The sequence below is a fragment of the Gouania willdenowi genome, chromosome 6 (assembly GCF_900634775.1).
Source record: "Gouania willdenowi chromosome 6, fGouWil2.1, whole genome shotgun sequence".
In the NCBI taxonomy this organism is placed as follows: Eukaryota; Metazoa; Chordata; class Actinopteri; order Blenniiformes; family Gobiesocidae; genus Gouania; species Gouania willdenowi.
Genome location: NC_041049.1, coordinates 11,163,521 through 11,186,793, shown reverse-complemented (window position 1 = coordinate 11,186,793; position 23,273 = coordinate 11,163,521). Strand labels below are relative to the sequence as shown.

General features: G+C 37.9%; 1 protein-coding gene across 1 annotated transcript in view; it reads right to left on the bottom strand.

Moving 5' to 3' along the window:
• plxna4 (plexin A4) overlaps nt 1-23,273 on the bottom strand; it is a 336,809-nt gene that overhangs the window by 28,659 nt on the left and 284,877 nt on the right. The window contains exons 22-26 of the mRNA XM_028449042.1: nt 20,507-20,775; nt 11,152-11,218; nt 9,648-9,794; nt 7,286-7,445; nt 690-793 (exon numbers count right to left, since the gene is read on the bottom strand). Of these exons, the coding sequence (XP_028304843.1) occupies nt 690-793; nt 7,286-7,445; nt 9,648-9,794; nt 11,152-11,218; nt 20,507-20,775 (747 nt within the window). The remainder of the gene's footprint in view (nt 1-689; nt 794-7,285; nt 7,446-9,647; nt 9,795-11,151; nt 11,219-20,506; nt 20,776-23,273) is intronic.

The following is a 23,273-nucleotide window of genomic DNA, read 5'->3' as shown; positions in this document are numbered from 1 at the left end:
AAATTATTCCTTACAGCAGTGTTTGCCAAACTTTATTGCCCCATGTTCCCCTTAGCCTTTATTTTACCCTTTAGCTCATGTTACACATGATTTATTTGTGTCTGCAGGCTCGTCTAAACTCGTTCCTGTGTCACGTCCAACATTAACCTCGATTTTAAGTCTTTTTTATTCATTCATTTCTGATGTTTTTACTGATTTTAGAATTTGAATTTCACCTTTTGTTTTATTTTAAAGAGTTGTGCCACAAATTATCATTGATGGATGAGAAAAAAAGTCTGCGTGCATGTAAAAAAAAAAAAAAAAAAAAAACGACAAATGTTTCTGTGTACCCAACACCTGAGAGGTGTTCAAGTACCCCTAGGGGTACACGTACCCCAGTTTGGGAACCACTGCCTTACAGGACACAAAGGAAGTACATTGTATTTTTATTTCACTGTGTTGTCACTTTGCTATCTAACATTACTATGATTGTGAGGTGTAATTAGTGTAGTGGAACAGGCAAATAGTTGGGAACAAAACATAACAGTGACGTGTGCAAGAAAATAAATGGTTATTCAATTCTAAATGTTTTAAATGTTCCCCTAACTCCAAACAACTAAATTGAAATTTCAACACAGGACGTTAGATGTTAAAACTCACTTGAATGTACAAAGAAAACATATATATTATATGGACACACAGTGACATACCTGATAATGGGCCAACATGTTTAGTCTCTTCCAGTCTGTCTCAATTTTAGTGGTCAGGTCCTCGTCCTGCAGGATCGTGCGCTGTCCTCGACCCTGACGCCATTCTACAGTAAAAACATGAACCATTTTATTAAAATACAGACAGGTGCAGGTATACAATCTTAATTTTGTGTAAACTTCTAATGATTTTGTAATTTTGGTCACAAAAATGTATCCAATTGTATTGTATAAACTTTAAAGCACCGTACATTGCACATTAACACATTTAACATTCATATTTGCAAATAAATAAAGCAGCAATAGCACAGTAGCAGATCATCCAAAAACCCGAGGTTATGTGTTCAAACTTTCTCCATCCAAACTATTGTAATCGCTGTACTTTATTATTATAGTTCATATTCTTCTTCTTCCGTCTTGCTTTAACTACTCACTTTTCAACTTTTTAAACTATTTAACTTTTTTACTTTTCATTTTCCCATTTATTTTCCCATCCACACTGTGGAACTTCTGTTGAAACATCATTTTTTCGAACTGCGCTGTACTTTATTATTATTATTATTATTATTATTATTATTATTATTATTATTATTATTCCATCCTACAACTCACTTTTCAACTATTTAACTTTTTAACTTTTCATTTTCCCATTTATTTTCCCATCCACACTGTGGAACACTGATGATGCCGAGCACCTTCACTATTGAAATCACTGTACTTTATTATCATACTTTATCATACTACATTGCCTAGTATGAATGTAGTGTGTGAGTGAGTGTTGGTGGTGGTCGGAGGGGCCGATGGCGCACTATGGCAGCCTCGCTTCCGTCAGTCTGCCCCAGGGCAGCTGTGGCTACAATAGTAGTTTACCACCACTAAGTGTGGAGTGAAAGAATAATGCCTTAATTCTGTAAAGCGACTTTGAGTGTCTATGATAAAGTGCCATATAAAACTGATGCATTATTATTATTATTATTATTGTTATTATTATTATTATTATTCCGTCCTAATTTTTTTTTCTTCTTCTTGCATCCTACTACTCACTTTTTAGTGAGAGCTACAAAAGAAAATACTTGGACCAACTAATATTAATTGTTTCAATTGGTAAAACCAAAATAAGTTCTGTAAAAATTATTATTATTGACTCAATTGCTTTAATTGACCTGGACTTAACAGGTTAATTGTTGTCAAATCAATGTTTTTCATTAGTCCAACCTAAAATGAATGCAAGTCAACGTCAAACTTTAAGCTTTTCCAACTAAATAATTTGTTTAACCCAAAAATAAAGTCCTGAGGAGCAATTACGATAAAGGGCCTCACCCAAGGGCCCATAGCAATGACCTACAGTGGGGCTCGAACCGGCAACCTTCCAGTTAAAGGTTAGATTCTGTAACCATTATGTCACCAGTGCGCTCCTAAATCACAACTTTAAATAGGCAGAAAATATAAAACTAAATATTGAATCAGATTTTTTTTTTTCTAGCAATTTTTCTAAAGACATCATGACGTCAGATGCACGTATAATGATAACATTTCATAACAGCATAATAATAAAAATAGCAGGCTTTTATTGCATTCACTGAGGGAGGAATCAGAATGAAACGCACTCAGAAGTTCAACATCGAGTCTACTTTTTTGTCACTTGACGTTTCTAAGAAACAAAACCACTCAATAAATCCAAGCCTTTCATCACTACATTAAAAACTGTATTAAGAACCAGGTATTGTTCTTAAGCAGCAGAAGCAGCCGGTCCTCCTTCAGTTCCAAATGCATACACACTTAATAAAATCTATATTAATCAATGCTTTGAACAAAGACAACCACCGAATTGCAATAAGATGAAAACATTACTTCCATTAATTACTTGTTTCTAATAACTCTGCTTTTATTAGCAGTACAATAGCTCCACTGCGTTATGAAAACACTGAAAAACAAATGTGACTTGCACAGCTTGTGAGACTGTAACAAAGACGTGAGTTAAAGAATCACCCACTATGTTGTTTATAGATGCAGCTCTCCCATTTTGCTCTTTTTCCCTTGTTTTGCTGCTGTGATCGATGGGGGGGATTACATGTGTATGCAGGGGTGGACTGGCCATCTGGCATACCGGGCATTGAACCAGTGGGCCATCGACCCGAAGTGGGCCGTGTTTTTTTTTTTTATTGACGAGCGAGTGGAGGCAGACATGTTAACAGGTGGCCAAAAATGGTCCAAAAGTGGCAAAAATTGTGGCAAGAAAAAAGTAAAAAGTGACTAAAATGGGCCAAAAAATGGGCAAATAAAGAGGAACCAGGGGTATGAAATGAAAAAGGGTAGCTTTAATGGGCAAAATGTGGCAAACAATTGTGAAGAAAGGCAAAAATGTGGAACAAAAAGAGGGAAAATGTAGATAAAAATGAAACAGGTGGTATTAATTGACCAAAAGTTAGCTTTTTTGGATGAAAAGTGGACAAAAAAATTGAAGAAAGGACAATAATTGAATAAAAGTGTCAAAAATAACTAAAGGAAGCTAAGGTCTGAAAAAAGTGTCAGAACTTTATGAAAAGGGGCAAAAATGGGACACAGGAAGTTGCTAAATAAGCAGGTCTGGGACTGGTTAGTAGTTGGATGGGAGACCACTGAGAATTCCAGGGGCCACAGTGGGGAACAGTCATAGGAAAATAACCTCACTTCTAAAACTGATGATCATTTAACTTCTTAACGTGCAACATCATTAAATCTTTCATTGAGGGCACTAAAATTAATTTGCATGACTTAAAACCAAACCATATTTGTCTACGTCTTAAATCTCCGTGGCAAACAACTGCTCCACCAGCAGCATTCAACAACAGTGCAGCAGCATTATCATAGACGAGGAAAGCAATCTCGAAAACAAACAATCGGATGATTCCCGTCTTTCTCTCGCTGCAGACACCGTGAGCTTTCTGAATGAGTTATTGCATCCCTGCACTTCCCCTACTTTTTGTTGCCCAGGCACACTCTCATCTCCTATTCTGATCGTCAACAGGCAAACAAAGCAGCAATCACTGTCGTGCACGATGAGGCCTGTCTTTGGAGGATCAAACACAATTGTGTTAGCGTCTGAAGAATGTGCAGGAAATAAAGATTCTCCTGTTGTGTTTGTCTGTACAGTACATCTTTCTATAAAGATGCAAATGAGGACCAATCTCTGGTCAAGGCTCAGTAAACAAATAGAGAACAAAAGGAAGGAAGGAAGGAAGGAAGGATGGAGGATAATTTGAACTGAAGCTGATATCATTATTACTTTTAAATCCTGTCATCTCAAAAAAATAAATTAAAAACTTGCTTGATAAAATATGTAAAAATTGAATTGTAAAGATTTGTGCTTTGGGGAATAAATGAAGACATAAATCTAAGAGAAAGTATGTAGCTGGATGTTGTACTCCACAGAGACGCAAGTCAAACCCTCGCTGTTGGTAGTGCACACACACACACACACACACACACACACACACACACACACACACACACACACACACACACACACACACACACACACACACACACACACACACACACACACACACACACACACACACACACACACACACACACACACACGCACACACACACAATGGCACGTGAACACAAACACACAGGGCATTGTGTCTTTGTTCAAAAGCCCTATGTCTATGTTCCCTGTGGAATGTTCTGGATAGCAGCATAGTAGAATTACAACAATACCTGGGCCAATTTGTCATTTTTATCGGCCAATGAAATCAGTCCTAAGGTCAGTCCCGATCTGATATCAGTCCAATATCAGCAAAAACATGTGAAAAATTGTAATTTTTTCAGGGTTTTCTAATTTATTTTTTTATTTATTGGACTCAACTGTAGAATATTCTTAAGTTTGATGTAAAATGATCATGTAAAAATCTAATGTATTTGTTACTAATGAACAGGTCAGTGTTTCTCATACCTCCTGCTGCTGACGATTGTTCCCTGTTTGAGTAATATTACTTGATCAAGCCTTTTCTAGCATTACACACTACAAAAAAGATAATAAAACTATGTCATAATACGATACTAACAAAAAATATTTGGTACTCGATACCATTTTTGATACCACGAGTTAACTTTTTTTTTTACCCCAAATGAAAAATTTCTATTAACAAGAAAAGTGTTACCTCTATTACAATATGTAAGAATTAGCACAACCACAGATTTAATATTAATAATAACTATTATTATTATTATTATTATTAATGATAATAATAATTAAAGCCGCGAGCGGCGTCATAGGGTCCGATGAAGCGGCCGGGGGTGGTAACCCACGGTCACGTATACCACTGTTGGGGATTTGGGAATTGGCCTGGAGTTGTAAGCGTTTTCGTATAACGGCGTAGTTATGTTGAAGGATTTTCCTGTGTCATGATAGGCCCCTCCCACTTTTCACAGCCTGCTCTATTTGCCATAGCAATGTGCTTCCATCTAATAAGATTCATCCTACAGTGTTTTGAAGTCAACACGACATGTCGTCTTGCCGCTAGAGCTGCAGGCGTAGGACGGCCCAAGAAGCGGCGCCCTCTGAGAGCGCAAGGCATTGTGGGTGTTTTTGGTTATCTTTTGTTGTTTGGGGCTGTACGGTCATCATGTGTATCAAATATGAAGCACTTTGAACTTTGCATTCTGGAGTTGCAAGCGTTTTCGTATAACGGCGTAGTTATGGCGAAGGATTTTCCTGTGTGATTATAGGCCCCTCCCACTGGCCATGATGGGTAATTTGGTCATCGAGCGTTGTTTATGGATGGACAATCATCGTGTGTATCAAATATGAAGCAGTTTGAACTTTGCATTGCATTCTGGAGTTGTATTTTTGCATTTTTGTGGCGGCGCCACGACCAAACCGTGACAGATACGAAAATTCTTTCGATAACTTTTCATCTTCAATGGGTCCTATGTGGTGTTGCCAAGTTTTAAGCGAATCGGATGAATCCCCTCAGACTAGTTCGCGCAGATGCGTTTCGAGGGCGAAACGCCATTTTTGACCTTTGACCCAAGATGGCTGACTTCCTGTTTGGTTTTGGGCGGGGTCACAATGTAACTTTTTGCTCATTCTGGGGCGAAGACTACATGTGGCGATTTTCGTGCAAATCGGTCAGACCTGGCGGTCGTGTGGTTCCATCGTTTGTTTTGGCGGTTTGTTTGACGGTCTGTTTTTTTTCACGCCACCAAATTATCAAATTTTTCGCCAGGCCTGAGGTGCGTGCAAATTTCGGTGAGTTTTCGGGCATTTTTAGGGGGTCGAATTAGCGATCAAAGGCGGGCGGGGTATAATAATAGGAAATAAAAGCGAAAACAATAGGTTCCTCTGTCCCATTCTGGGACATCGGACCCTAATAATAATTATTATTATTATTATATATTTATAATAATATATATATATTATTATTATTATTATTATTATTATTATATAATAATAATAATAATAATAATAATAATAATAATAATAATAATAATAACTAGAATATTTGCATTTGCTGAAGAAAATGCAAGTGAGGGTGCAGGTGCTGGCCCGCATCATTAAACACTGCATTAATATTAGCCTAGCATTAGCATTAGCCTAGCATTGGCATTAGCCTAGCAATAACATTAGCGAGCATTAACCTAGAATTAGCATAGCATTAAACTAGCATTAAAATTAGCTAGCATTAACTAATTATCATTAGCATTTTCTAGCATTAGCTGAGCATTAACCTAGCAATAACATAAGCTACCATTAGCCTATCACTAGCATTAACCTAGTATTAGCCTAGCATTAGCATTAGTATTAGCCTGGCATTACCTAGCATTGGCATTAACCTAGCATTAGCCATCAGACAGCTGAATATTTAAAAAAAGTATTGATACTTTTATGAGTATCAATACTTTTGGCAACCCTAATCGAGACTCCCCTATTATGAACGATATAATCAAAGTCTATGGTATGATGACGGCAATTAAAAAACCTTTGTCAAGATTATACAAAAGGCCAAAGAACATGATTACAAAAATAGAATAAAGTATGACACAAAAGTCAAATATGCTTTTGGTTTGTTGGTAATAGTGTCTTCATACGACCTGTTGCACACTAGGAAAACACACGATCCTCTTCACATGACTATTTGCAAAGTCCTTCAATCTTCTTCCAGTATTTCTCACACTGGGCAGCTTTCCCACTCCCCTTTGTAATAAAACACATTCCACCCAAAGGGACACCATAAAACAATTGGATCCACTGTGTCATCAGAAGGTAAGATCATTATTTTCACTTAGCGATCACACAGACACATTCCCAACAGAATGTACCAACCCATTTTGGATGAGGACTTGGTAACAGGAGCTTGGGAAAAACATAAAAAGCTCAGTGTGCAGTAATGAAATGTACCCCAAGCTTTTGGCAGGCCAACAATAACAGATAACAACATTATGCTGACATGGCAGTGTGAGGGGAATGTTGCGGATGTCTATATTTCTCGGGTTTTCTATTTTAGGAACTACATCTGCAGATTAAACAAGTAGAAGTCTTTACAGAGCACATGCCCATGGATTCAAATGTATGGCTGAGTAGTTTATGTGTGTAATGGAAAGACTCCTACCAAGGTCCATGTCAGAGGCTTTCAGGCGATGTGAGTGTGGAACGTTCTTGTAGATGGCATCCAGGATCTTCTCCTTCACCTGGCTGATAGTGTCACAGTTTAGCACCTTGACTTGTATCTCAGGGCTCTTCTCATTTTCTGGATGTATGCAGTTCACAACCTGAAGAAGAAAGTACATCTATTTGTTTGTTTTGATCCACTGTAATTCTCTTAGTGAATATAAGACATTTGAATACATCAAGTCTTAGGGAAACTAAACCAATACATAGGGATGTAACGATTCACTCAACTCCCGATACGATTCAATTCACGATACTTGGTTTACGATACGATTCTCTCACGATTTATTTTACAAAATGGGACTGGAGACAAACGATGATTGAAAAATATTCCTTTATTTTTTTTGGGAAAAAACGAGAAAATACTGTACTATTTTCCTTTTATTTTTCATTGTCAAAAGAATGGACTATGGACTGGACTAGATTTATATAGCGCTTTATCCCCACACTGAAGCAGTCTCAAAGCGCTTTACATATCAGCTCATTCACCCAATCACTCTCACATTCACACACCAGTGGGACAGGACTGCCATGCAAGGCGCTAGTCGACCACTGGGAGCAACTTAGGGTTCAGCGTCTTGCCCAAGGACACTTCGACACATAGTCAGGTACTGGGATCGAAACCCCCAACCTCTCGATCAGAAGACGACCCTCCACCACCTGAGCCACGGTCGCCCTTGATAAACTATTCAAAACAATGCAATTAAACTAAAAATAAATCTTGAATGAAATAAATAAAGGAATAATACAAATGAAGAAGAAGCCTATTAATTTAAATTCTGGTTCTATAATAAACAATGCAAAACTGCATAATAGTTCTTTTTCTTTTTAAAAGTGCAACTGAAAATGTATTTTGTGCCTTAACAATTGGACCTTTAAAAAAAAAAAAAAAAACAGTCATTGCCCTGTATTTACGTCAGATATTTGTTTAGACCAGCAGAGGGCGCTGGTAACCCAGTGGTCGCTTGCCATGCAAATATTCTGTGCAGTAAAGTAGAGATGCTATGCTAGCAGACAGAGCTAATAGAAAAACGTGACTTTTACAGATATTCACGTAATATTACAGATATTCTTTCAGTGTTAAAGAGATAAGGAATCATTTATGAACATATTTAAACGTAGAAGGCGGCCAGAAAGAAAGTAGTAGCAGATTCCGCCCACCGCCTCAGCATTTGGACAAGAGAAGGATAAATATATAGCGCCCTCTGCTGTTTGGAAAAAGTACTGCGATTCAATTTTCAGAAACCGTGATACCTATGAATCGATTTTTAACTGCCTTACGATTAATCGTTACATCCCTACCAATACACAATATTGTCTTTGTAAGGCATGGGCCCCATATATCACTTTGGTCTCAAAAAATTCTGAAATCATTACCATATGTTTCGTGATTATTCAATAGGCACACTGTACATTTTTTGTTTGATTGGATATATACTTTTTATCTCAGGAACTACATCACATACGAAACTGAAATTTGGTATAGTAATAAAGCTCCACCTACTCCCTCAGAATATATAAAAACATCTGTTATACATTCTATATGACATGCCAGCCCCTCAAAATTGTAAAAAAGTTTGTTGGGGTTTTGAATTCATACATGCCTTCCGTAAACAACTTTACATATGACTCAGCTTCATGTAATTTAATAATGTACATAGACTGTTCAAATCACTAATGATTAGACAGATAGATGCATTGGTTCTTGGGTGACAGTCTCTTGAAATCCAAAAAAATACTTTTTTTTTTTTTTTTACTAATTTAATTGGTTCATAACTGCATGTGGGAATGTAAGAAAATATGTGATATCTGTTTTAATTTATAGTATAAAGGTTACTCTTTCTTGGGATATTAAACAATTTTTTTTATGTGGCTATTTCACCACTCGTTGATATTGAAAATCCTTTGCATGAGGCCATTGTAGCTCACCTCTGTGTCTTTTAACCATTTAACCATTACATTTTTTAACTAAATTTGATCAGAATCATTGATTCAGATAACTGCCAATATCAGACAATGAAGATACTTGGTGGAGGTTTGTGCTCTCTCAGAGTCAGTAAGTCCAGGAAGTACCGAAAGTAGAAAACCCCCCAAAATGACACTGTTTTTGTGTAGAATCTACTTTATACATAGTCTGCCTTCAATAGTGCTGCTGTTATAAAGTAAAGTCCCTCCTCCTGTGTTGCTCACATGTGAAGCAAGCACGACGTGCCCTACTGCACATCTCGGGATCCACCACCCGTAACCACCCTTCCGATCTCGACTTCAAACCCCTGCACTTACAGGCTGGCAGCCCTTCTTACCAATGTCTTGTAGTCGATCTGTTGTCTGATGAGCTTGTCTTCGCTAAGCGAGTAGCGGGCCTCTCCTGTGATGGAGTCAATGGGGCCTTTCTCCATCTGCTGTTTGATGGCGCAGAAGAGGGAGAAGAGAGGCTCACCTGCGCACTCCTGTAGAGAGAGTTAGACAGTTTGGATTGAAAAACACTGGCCTTAGCGAACTGACAGCAAAGTGTTTCCTTTTCTGTTAAAACACAGGATGTTACAGCTGCTCAATCCTAAGAGGGCCAATGTACGTGTAGAGTTTACATGAGGTTAAATGATAAACAAGCACATGTATCAAGAGTAGGAGTCGTACTGAAGTCCCAGGTCAGTCTTGTCTTTTACATTCTACAGCTAACAGCATTTGAGGGCGTATAAGCATAGGGAATTATTGTTGATGCTTTGCCAATGTTGTGCCTCAATCCTTAATTAAAGGCAGCCTAAGATGCCAGAGACAAAGTGTTATTCTGCCTGTTCTTCTTATTCTTCATCAGAGGAAATCATACTGTCCATGTAGCGAACCGTCACCACATTTTGCACAAAGGTCCAGTCCCATACCAGATTGCCTCAGCTGCAAAAACAGGCCAATAGTTCTAAAGGTGGCACTGTAGCAAGCCTCTAAAATTCTAAATTTGGAAAGAATTCACAACAAATCAACCATGTTCTACAGATTTGCATCTTTCACCAAAATGTAGCCCCGATACCAAACTTTTCTACTCTTAAACCTATTGTCCATTTCTCATTTTCCTATTCTTTTCCAAAAACTGTAAAACTTATTAAACCTCGTCACACACTTGCTTGCTCAATTGAAACCAACCATGTTACTGTACATACAGCACATCTTCAGACTGTCCACACAGATTTTTAATGTATTGAGAATTGAGCGACACTGCCTATAAACACATACTTGCAAATTATTGCTAAATGCAATGTAAAAAAATGATAAAATGTTAGTTATTGTAGATTATATTTGGAAATTAAAGATTTTTTTCTCATAAACTGTTTTTTTTCTTCCTTTTATTTATTTATTTTTTACAGCCTTTTGAATTTCACTCTCATGCTAACAATTGGAGTAAATGCAAAAATGGGATTTTAAAACATCAGTTTTCCACTTATGGAACCAATAAATCCTTTTTTTAAAACAAAATACCAACATTTTCAATGCTGTGTAGATGCAAATATGTATATTTTTGGATTTTTCTATAAATAACATAATTTTAGGACAATCTGCCTTTAAACGCTAACAGCTGCTATCTCGTTTTGCCTAAAATTACTTGGAACCGACAATTGCTGCTCAGCAGCTATAAATTAACTTCTAATGCTTCCCATGGTCTTTCTCCCAAAATTGTTCTGTTTATCAGCGAAAATAGATTGGCAGTTTGGCATTGTTCATCCAATTTCCTTGATTTCCCGGACAGAAATATGAGGAAATGTGAGTGGACACGTTTTTTTAATGTTCCAGCTGATTCCACTAAGTGAAAGTTACCTTTAAAAACTTGTAGAGCAGGAACGTGAACCAATTGGTCAGCATTTTCTCTGCGACCGACTCCGTCCTGCAATGAGAAACAAAGCGCACAATGAACACATGATCCCAGTGCTCTTATTACTCTCATAAATATGCAACAGCATTGTCAAATATTCTCATAGAAAAATGATAGCTGCCACTAATGAATAGGCTTTTGAAACACACATATAATTGCAACGGCATGAACTGCGAGCGCCACTGTGCATGCTACACGATGGCCTTTCACACAGTCTTTCCACTGGCTTTTATGCTCAGGCATGCCAAGGGCAGCTTGTCTACAGCGGCAAGGATTCTAATATGAGGCAAAGCAATTAAAAGCCTTTATTTGATCCCTGCGGATAGATGTCGTTAGGGGCTGGAGCAGTTCTGTAATAACACTGGCCTCATTATCCAGTGCCCCCCCTCGCCTATTCACTGGGCTAACACCCGATCCTTGCACAATGGAAAGTAAATGAATACATCTTTCTCTCTTTCGCCGGCTGGCATCCATGTTGCAAAATTGTGTGCATCTGAATTTGCGCGTATGAGTGCCAATGATGCGAGTGATCTCATGTGAATGACTAATATGCAAACATAATACCAACAGCAGTGGTAGCAAAGTAGGAGGACAAAGGCTAAGGTTCCAATATCCTTTGATTGCGTTTGTCTCGACCAAGCAGCAGGGGTGTGTGGATAATCTGTCGGAACACACACCAATGCCTTCGGTTTCTACTATAGGCATCAATATTTCAGGATTAGTGTCCATTGTGTAGTGGCTGTGTATGTGTGTGTTTAGGCTGCCACCTGCATCCTTGCCACCCATTGCCTTTCAGGCAGCCTCTTAAAGAGGCTTCATACGGAGGTGTTTGTGGGGCCCAATGTCCGCTGTGCCAGGAGGCAGGTTCGGGGGTGCCCCCCGTCAAGACTGGCACAAAACCTCGGGGGATTAACTTCCTGCCTCTCACTGTGCTCACACATTTATTTCACCCTTCCTGCGACCAACGATCCAAGGGTCAAACGAGGTCTCCTTTCATGTTTCCTTTCATGTTTCCTTGTTGTCTTTTTCATTGCTCCCACCCTCTAGCAAACCCATTCTACATCTGGTAATCAAACACGTTTCCAAATCCTCTCCATTTCCACAATTGCAGCCCATTTATCAAACGGAGGAAAGGAGAAAGCATACAAGAAAGGAAGGAAGGAGGGATGAGGTTTTAGGGAAATGGGAAAAATAATAAAAGAACAAGAATAAAGATCATGGCTAAGTCTTGTCTTTCTTTTCTTCGCTGTGTTTCAATATTGAAATGTGTTGCAAAAACGCTATGGAAACACTTCTTCCGCAAATACAGTACATGTCACAGAACGTGACATACCTCGTCATGTGACCACTTCTCTCCGAGAAAACATGGTGTGGTATGTGCGGACAGAAGAAGAGACCGAGACATTTTTTAGCGTCATACTTTAGAATTATTAGTGCCACATTGGACATCAAACAACAAAGGAATACAAAGTGTTTTTTACGAGGTTCGTGCCCAAAACAACGTTCAATGGAAACACGTTCAAAGCGCAACTTTGTCGACATTTAAAAATATTGCTTTTATTTTGCGAAAATCTGTAATGGAAACCCAGCTTGAGACAGTTTTAAGACAAGTGTGCAAACCCCCCCCAAATAAATCCCTCTCCATGTGAAAAGAAACAGATTTTCGCAAAATAAAAGCAATATTTCTAAATGTCGACAAAGTATAATTGCGCTTTGAACGTGTTTCCATTGAACGTTGTTTTGGGCAGGAGCCTCGTCACGCCCATGAAATCTCATCCCGCGAGATTTCGCTGCAGGAAGACGGACGCTCCAAATCTCCTCATAGAACTCGGTATTCCTTTGTTGTTTCACGTCTAATGTGGCAGTAATAAATCTAAAGTATCACCCTACAGAAAGAAATGTCTCGGTCTCATCTTCTGTTCACACATACCACGCCATGTTTTCTCTGCGAGAAGTGGTCATGTGTAGCGCTTTTGCGATACATTTCAATATCAAAACGACTGAAATTTCTTCTCATGAAAGCGTAAAATCGTTTAAGCAATATTTGAGTGTTTTTTTTCAAAATACAGCTGTTTCCATTACCAGTTGTCATTGCGCTATTTAGATTGTGCGCATTTCCAAGGGCAATGGAAACACTGCCAGAGAAAAGAGGGAACTATGAGGTTTTAGGGAAATGGTCAAATAATAAAAGAACGAGAATAAAGATCATGGCTAAGTCTTGCCTTTCTTTTTTTTTCTGTGTTTTACCCCCTACGTTACATCCGGAAGATTTTTCTTTTTGTGTATGTGCCTGTGTGGCTAAGCAAGTGTGAGACAGTTTTAAGACTAGCGTGCAACAAAAACACACAAATTAATCCCTCTGCGTACGTATTCAGAGATGATCATGTGTGCTGACAAGTGCTCGCTGTCCATGCGGTGGTGTCTGGGCACGCGCCTCGCAGGGAAGTGCCAACCCTGCTGTAATAAGAAGCCTTGGCATAGGCCCACAGATTTTTTTCTTATGCACTTTCCCAATCACAGCACACTCCACAGGGGCCAGGGATTAAAATAGACACTGTGACAAAAGCTGCCCGTAAACGCCATCCGTACAGTTTAGGGCATTGAAACTTTCAAACAGTTACAAACTCTTCTCAGCATATAGTCATAGTACTGCATCCCACATATTCAAAATTAGAAAAATCTATTACATTTAACCAAATGCATTGTGGGATGTGGGGCAGCAATTGCGACTTTTTCCTTGCTCTTTGGAGTAAATTATGTTTGATTCATTGATCGACGAGGCCTAAACTAGTGGTTCTCAAACTATTTAGGCTTAAGTATCCCCTTTCTCTTATTTCTGAATCTAAGCACCCCCTTTATCCAACTACAACATTTAGCTCAGAATATAACATATTGATGGAATGTGTTAACACCAGGGTTGGGGTCAATTATAATTGTAATCGTGTCATTAATCATTTATTACAATTATGACATAATTATTATTGTAATTGTACAATTTTATTGCTGTTATAATCATAGTTGAATAGCAATTGTGTCCAGATAATTGACTTTGTAATTGCAATTGACGTGGAAATTCTATAAACACTGTCAATTACAATTTAGTCAAACACAAACAAAGCTGATTTAAGACATGGGTCAAAATCGATCTGTTATCATAAGAGATGCTAACAGAAAGCTATCATAAGAGATGCTAACAGAAAGCTATCATAAGAGATGCATTGCTAACAGAAAGCTAACATAAGAGATGCTAACAGAAAGCTAACATACAAGATGCTAACAGAAAGCTAACATAAGAGATGCTAACAGAAAGCTAACATAAGAGATGCTAACAGAAAGCTAACATAAGAGAAAGGTTAAGATTTTTGGGGTTATTTATTAAAGGTTCATTAACTGTGATTATAATAGTAATTAGGCTCAGTTCGTAGGGACATGGGTTCGGAACCGGAGAGTTGCCGGTTCAACTCCCGGTGCAGACCAAAAAAACGGAAGTTGTTCTGGTAGCTGGAGAGGTGCCAGGGCACATCTCGAGCACTGCCGAGGTGCCCTTGAGCAAGGCACCGAACCCCATAACTGCCCCCTTCATTGTAAAGCGACTTTGAGTACCCAGAAAAGAGCTATATAAGATTGGTGTATAATAATAATAATAATTATTATTATACACCAATTATATTATTATTATTATTATTATTATTGGGAAAAATGCTGGTCACCATAATCATAATTAAGTTGTAATTGAACATGGATAATTGAAGACAGAATTGTAATTGATAGATGTAATTGACCCCAACCCTGGTTAACACACATTAGGAATAATCAAATTTTGTAAACAAGTGGAATAAAACAGTATTTAGTTCCTCCCAAAATGATTTTTTGGTAGTTTTTATCATTTCCGGTCTTCTGGTGTGGGACAATAACTGAGCTCTGTATGTTCTAATCGATCATTTCCATCATCACTTTATGTGTTTTAACTAAGGATTAACATTATAAAACCTCATATTTTTAATGCTGTAATTTCCAATCTCTCTCTCTCTCTCTCTCTCTCTCTCTCTCAAGTACCTCCTCTAGTGCAATCACGTACCCCAAAGGATACACGTACCCCCATTTGAGAAACACTGGCCTACACTCTAAAAATTACTGTTTTGGTCCATTTGAGAATTTCCAGTGTCACCATGGATGCAATATTGTATTATAACATGAACATATTGGACCTTTAATCCAACATCAAAAGTGCTATTTTGACACATTAGCCGCAGCCAAGCCAAACTTCAGTGTACAGAAAGGCTGTTTAGTCTCCGTGATGGAGACAGCGCCCACAGGGTAGAGAGAGTTAAAAGAGAATGCAGCGGGGAATGTGACAGATGGTTGTGGGAAATTTCTCGTTAGTTTGCTTGCCTGGTGGTTGTGCTTCAGCACAGGTTGGAATGGGACAGATGGAAGGATGTGTGTTTGTGCGATTATAAAGGGAAAAAAAACACACATGCACACACGTGCGTGGCGTGCACATTGGGAGATTTCTTGGAAGGCAAAAGCAAACGGGTACCCGCACTTAGATGCGGTGCCAGAGACACCCTGCTCAAGCACGATGAGCATTGATCTCCCAATCAAGTGAACAGGGGACGCGGAGAATACAGACTAGATAGTGAACGAGTAGGGATTTAACATCAACCCGCAAAGAGAATAGCAGGACAAATTACACATTTTTGATAAAAATAAATTCATTAACGAGTTTGGGAAAAAAAAGAAAAAGGTCTCAACATCATCTCCCCGTCCTTTTGTTCATGTAACTTGGTGATTTTCAACTGCTAACGAGTCAGTCCACAATAAAGAGTAGATTAACTTGCTCTGTAAATCTAATTAGAGATGCATGCTGGGTTACTAAAGCACTAATGTATGCACCAATAAAAGAAAATGAGATGAAGTCTGTCTAATGGGTGCACATCACTAGTCTAACTGCATGTGAATCTGTTGCAATCAAAAGTTCTCCTTTTATTGCTACTTGAATTTGAAGGAATTACCACAGATTTTAGCTTATCAAGGGCCACGGTTACATGATGGTTTTTTGATTCCGAATTAAAATGTTTTGCTTCGTGTTTACATGGAAATAGTGATATAATAGTTTATTCGGCTTTATTCAGTTCCACTTTAGGTCTGGGGGTTGAAAAGGCTTCTGATTGGACAGGAGAAGAAAGTGACGTATCACGTCTATAGGGAAAAAAACACACAGCAAAATGTTTAAAGATGGAGGAATTACCCTAACCCTTGAGTTTATAAATAAATTATTATTATTATTATTGTTGTTATTTCATCTACTGTAATGTGTGCACTTGTATTTAATTCTTATTTAATTAACATACTTTTACTTAATTATGTCCTTTTTATTTTTATTTCTTTCTTTTCTTTGTTTAGCGTCTTTTCATTTGGAAAATTCTTGAGCCTCTGTAAGAAAGTACTTTTGCTCTTGGGATAAATAAGTGATTCAGAATCTGAAGGAATTTCTACAGATTTTAGCTTATCAATGAAGGAATGTGAAATTCATACATCAATAAATACCTCAGTTCAGAATGTTGGCAGACTATAGAAAATCAAAGCACATTTAGGGCCACTAGCAAGCAACTTGTACACTGCAAAATACATTTAGACTAAAACATTTGGTAACACTTCACTTGAAGTTGTATACATAAGGATGACATTATCTGTCATTAGCATGAAAAAGATGTCATGAAGGCTGTCATTAAGCTGTCAATAAGTGTCCTTCACTAAATTATGACACCTTTTTAGCTATGTTGGCATTTTTTGGGTTAGGTGGAGGGATCTCGTGGAGTTAGGTAGGGTTAGGGTTTAGGGTTAGGTAGGGTTGGTTAGGGTTTAGGGTTAAAGTTAAGTAGGGTTAGGGGTTAGGGTTAGATAGGGTTGGTTAGGGTTTAGGGTTAAGGTTAGGTAGGGTTAGGGGTAGGGGTTAGGTAGGGTTAGGGTTTAGGGTTAGGTAGGGTTGGTTAGGGTTTAGGGTTAAAGTTAGGTAGGGTTAGGGGTAGGGGTTAGGGTTCGGTAGGGTTGGTTAGGGTTTAGGATTAAAGTAAGGTAGGGTTCGGGGTTAGGGTTGGGGGTTAGGTTTAGGTAGGGTTGGTTAGGGTCAGGGTTTAGGGTTAAGGTTAGGTGGGCAATGCCACCCCTGCCCCCCGCATACTCGGCGTATGAAAAAAACCCACCATAAAAGTTCACAACATATAAATATGACGATGGCAGTGGGTGTCCTGGCTTTTGTAAGAATTCCAATGACTGTTTCCCTTAGAGTGTCGCTGTAAATTAACTTTGAAGTCAAAATTTGACCGCAGACAAGTCAACTGCATGTGCATAAGTGGCACTAAAAAAGGCTGCAGTGACACAAAGTGATGAAAGAGCGGCTCACGTGGCCTTCCTCCATGCATCAGTAGTCAGCTTTGCTCCTAATGTGGTGCAGCTTTAAAGTGGCGTCATTGTCCTTTCCCACCTCTGCTGCCTGTGCTGCTGTGTGCACTGCTTCTTATGTTGTGTACTCAGAGAACAGCAACTGCTCAGTTGTTGAGTAGCTGTGCCGTACACGCTGGCTACAATTAATCATGCTTACTGCCCAGAAAAAAATTATTTGTCTCTGCATCGCTAAGCAGTCTAAACACACGTCCATGAAAAGAATACAGACACTGTCTCTTGGATGCTACGATGAACATCATTTGTTCCCTGTTGACACTGATTGCCGTGCTCATGCGTTTACTGACACGAGGAGCAAATATGCAACATTTCGTAACAACGTTCATAAACACGGGGGCCAACGCTTTGTGCATCCTACGCTGTGTGAGAGCCTTTGAGAACGCCGCTTCATTCAACTCTAATAATTATGTTTGCCACCACAGGCAGGAAGCATAATCACACACAGTGAAAAGAGCGTGATGGCGTGCTCTAATAAAGAAGCAATGGAGATCAAATCTAATAGAGTTTTAGGAATTATGAGAGAGCGAATGCTTTCCCCACTGCCATCTTTTTTTTCTTTCCTAAGAAGCAATATGATGGTGTAATCAAGGCTAATAAATCATAGTCATTTGGCTAATGACAAACTTGGGGTTTGACAGAGAGGGTGATGATTCCAAGTCCGAGGCAGACATCCAAGGTCGAAGTTGTTGCTTCCAATAATCAGGATGTGGGATGAACTGACAGAACCCTTAGTGAGGATGCTAAAACTTTTAACACCCACTTCAAAAAGTTGTTACGGAGGATAAGATTGGGTATAATTCATCCAGAATGTCCTGGGTATCAGGTCAAATTTCCTGAATCAATTCGATTCAATTTGCGCTTTAATTCGATTTTCAATTCGAATAAAGAGTAACTAAACCCCAAAACCTGAAGTAGTGTTGTTGATTAAATATCGTCCAAAACATTTTATTAGGGATGTAACGATTAATCGTAAGGCAGTTAAAAATCGATTCAAAGGTATAACGATTCACATCGATGCTGTGAAAATTGAATTGCAGTACTTTTTTTTTACCCTAACCCGAACCCAGAAGTGTTGGCGGTGAGCGAAATCTGCTAATACTTTCTTTCTGGCCATATTCTACTCTTAAACATATTCATAAATGATTCCTTACCCCTTTAGCACCGAAATAATATCTGTAATATTACGTGAATATCTGTAAAAGTCACGTTTTTCTATTAGCTCTGTCTGCTAGCATAGCATCTCTTCTTCACTGCAAAATAGCTGCATGCCAACCGACTACTGGGTTATCAGCGCCCTCTGCTGGTTCAAACAAATATCTGACCTAAATACAGTAAAATTACTGTTTTTTTTTGTTTTTTTTTTAAGTCCAATTGTTAAGGCACAAAATACATTTTCAGTTGCACTCTTAAAAAGAAAAAGAACTATTATGCAGTTTTGTATTGTTTACTATAGAACCAGAATTTAAATAATAAGCTTCTTCTACATTTGTATTATTCCTTTATTTATTTCATTCAAGATTTATTTTTAGTTAAATTGCATTGTTTTGAATAGTTTATCAAGGGATTCTTTTGACAATGAAAAATAGTATAGTATTTTCCCAAAAAAAATAAAGGAATATTTTTCAGTCACTTAAATACAGTCCCATTTTGTAAAATAAATCGTGAGAGAATCGTATCGTGAATCGAATCGTATCGGGAGTTGAGTGAATCGTTACATCCCTACATTTTATCAAAAGTATGAAAATTTGGCATATTTTGTTGAAACCCAGCTAAAACATTTTGGTGGCTTCTTACAACACAATTGGCCCCGCCCCTCCTATAATAACTACCACCTGTGGACTCTGCAAACAGTCCCGAGTAGGTTGGATTGAGAGAATTGTGAACATAGAGGCATAGTGAGTATTGAGTAGCTAGTTAGCAAAGCATATACTGTTCTTTGGGGATTTTATAATATAGACTGGGTGTGCCTTATGCGGTTCAGGAGCCCCCTCCATATTCAAGACATTATTTTTTAATTTTCTGCCTAGACGAAGCCAAACGTCAAGGTTTGGTTACTCTAGAAGTATTTTTCAGTCACAGTACCAGTTTTACTTGAATATGAAAAAGAATCTCAACGATCAAATGCTGTAAATAGTAGAAAGTAACTCTAACTTTGTGCAGTTTCAATTTTAGAAATGTATGAATCGATATCAAAGAAAAATCAATTCAAATTGACTAATATCATTTTTCAACCAAGCCTTCATGAACAGTATCTTAAACAACTGATTCTCAACTTGTGGGTTGGGACCCAAAAGTGGGTCGCGGACCTGTACCGAGTGGGTCAGCTGGTCAAAAAATATGTTGGACTCATGTTGGATTTGTCTTTTATTTTGAAATAAACTTTTCTTTTGACAGACATGCTGTAAAATGCATGTTGCACAGGAAAATGTATAGATTTATGTTTTAAACAAGAGAATGCCTGTTTTCAACAGCTATTTTGGAAAAACTGTGGGTCTCAGGGTGAGACCAGTTGAGAACCCCTGTCTTAAACCACATCCAACCTTCCCAGAAGCCCAAGTTCTTCCCCTCACGCTTTATCCCAGGCTGAGCCCATGTTTTATGTTCATAACCCAAAGATGACAACCAAAGATAAAGCTTGACCAAAACGTAGAGATTTATCATCCGACTTCACCGAAGGACTAGTTCAGTGTCTGCATGAGGGCAAACATCACCAAACCCCAGTCTGTCTTCTATACACTCAAGACCTGTAATGGTCCCCCCACGTGTAAAACATGGCCACCTCCAGCTGCATAACAGTGAAATGTTGTTAGACAGCGATGTTGAGAAGCTTGTTACCTGCGAAGCAGCAGTTTGGGGTGGTTTTTGCTTTCAAGGTTTCGGTCTATCAGGTCAGACAGCAGGTGCTTCAGGACATCAGTGGCGTATTCCAACTTGCTCTGCAGTACCGTCATTATGAGTGATGCCACGTTGCCGCGATCCCTCATGGAGAAGCCCCGCTGGGCCTCGAGAGTGCGAATAAAACACAGCAGGAAGATCTTGTTGTTAATGAGCTGGCCGAAGAGCTTTAGCCCCTTCTCCACTTGCTCCTGGCGGTACCCGGGCACCTGTGAAGACACAAATAGCACGCTCACTTCCTGGAACAAATTAAAACTAATGAGGTTCAAAGATTAGATTGGAATACATTTGGTACTTTAGAGTGTAAACAAAATACTTAACTTTTGCTTTAAAATGTCATTCAGTGGTACAGTATAATCTATATCAATGTCTGTATAAGATTTTTGACCGAGAATGGCCTTTTATCAATACATGTAATGTATGTTTGCATACATGATGAAACTGCAAATCATTCATTGAAAGTCTTACACACAGGAATATGTGCAATAACAGCATTTGGGCATTATACCTGGATTTTTCAACCACTGTGTCGTCAGGTGTGCCATGGGAAATTATTCAATTTCACCTAATTGTTCTAGAAAACATTTTTGAAAATTGTTTAATTATTGTCGGCAAATATGTCATTGTGCTGCCGTAAGCCCCTCCCAGTCCCAAAACGCACAGACATAATACCGGTAATAATAATATAATCATATATTATACATTATATAAAATTAATCTGAAAATATATGATATAAAAATACATAACAAAACAAAAAAAAAAGGAATTACAAAACTTCTGTAATAAAACTGAATATATAGCAATATTCAATTATAGTTCAATTGTAGTTCTAATCATATGTAATGTTTTTTAAAACACACTTTTATCCCTCCCACAATTATTTGTTTATTTATTTTTTCTTTGATTTAGATTCAAGACACTTTGATAAGAATGTCTGCAAATCATTCATTGCATTTTTTATTTGAAAAAAGAAATATGAAAGATCATTAGAGATTTTGGTGTTTTTTTTTATTTGATTACTATTTAAAAACACTGACTGTGGATTGTTAATTGTGAAATATAAAAACTTTTTTTGTGTTTATTTGATTCTTATTCAAGACACTTATGATAAGAATGACTGTATATTATTAATATAGGCTACAAAGTGTCGTTTTTGAAAAAAACATTTTCGGTTGGTGGTGTCCCTTGGAATTTTTTTTCAATGAAAAGATGTTCCCTGGCACAAAAAAGGTTGAAAAACACTTGGGGGCGGGGCACCTGACTTTGACAATAACTAAGGTTCATCGCGCTGGAGGCATTGATGAAACAATGTCTACATTGATGTCATCATGTTTGTGTATTTTAATCCTTTTTCTGCTAGTGCATTCATTGTTTTATTTTAATCTAGTGTTTTTTGTGGCTAGAAAATACAAAACTTGCACGTTTGCATATTTGTCTTCATTAACGTATATTGTAAATCTATAATAAATCTGAAATATGACACTACTTTAGTATGCGTCTTATTTCCATACAGTGTCTGGTGTAAAATGAAGCTGTTTTTTTTTAATGAGGTGCGCATCACAGTTTGGACAATGACAACAACAATAAAAAAAACTCGCTGTTTTTCTCACTTACCAAAAGTTATGTAAAATATATTTATTTTTGAATTGTTGGAAAACGTGTCTTTACAGTTACAGTTACAGAAAAGACAGGTTTGAGTCAGAGAAGGGAACGAGAAGATTCCAGGGAATTTTCCTCTCTTAGCAGTGGCTTGTTTGAAGAATGTGAATAAAAACAGAAAAACACTCACATTTCTAAAGGGAATGTTTATTATTTGGATTGCACTGTGTTCCATAGTAATGTGAGTTGAAAGGCAGCGCGGCGATGTGAATTCCCACCGTCTGAGCCCAGATTTTTACCCAAGCACCTCATTACGAATGTTTTTCTTTCTTCTTCTTCTTCTTCTTCTTCTTTGTCTTCTTCTTCTTCTTCAAAAAAAAAATAAATCTCACCTGAGGAGATTATGTAATTTTTCCTCCCTAATCTGTCAAGTGCACTCATGCTAGGACAGCGTCTCCTCTGCACCCGATGCAGCTGTCAGCCTGCATATGTTCAGTGCTTTTACCTGCGCTCCACTACGTTGTAATCATCCGGGAGCTGTTGTTACTTTCCAAGTTGGATTTTATACAACTTGACAGTTTGTTTACAGTGTTGTTGATGTGTTGCACGTGTGTTTGAGGCTGATGAATACAAGCACACATGCAAAAAGCTTTGTGCACGCTTTCAAGGCAAAGGTGGATCAGATATAATACACAAAGATCCTTTTAGAATTTACAGATCTAACAAATAGGTTATAAACAGCCGTGAGACACACCTTTACCACATCAAATGTCCCAAAGAGAAACAGCAGTAGCGTGACTTACACTGAATCTTCGTGGAAAACATTTATTACAGGTTTAATTTAAAGAAGGAAAAAAAGATGGAGTCAGAAGTGGGAATTTTAAGTCAAATTACAACAGAACTGTTAACACTAACATCCAGAACAGATCCACAACAGCAGATAAGGGCTTCTAAACATATATGTCAATATTTCTTACAACCAGAAACATCAGTGTTTGTTTATATAGTTTTTAATGCAGAATTTTAGTAATTTATTCTAAATTTTGCAATTTTTTTTCATAGTGTGTCACTTTCATTTACTTTCTAACCTGGATTTCCTTTTGAATT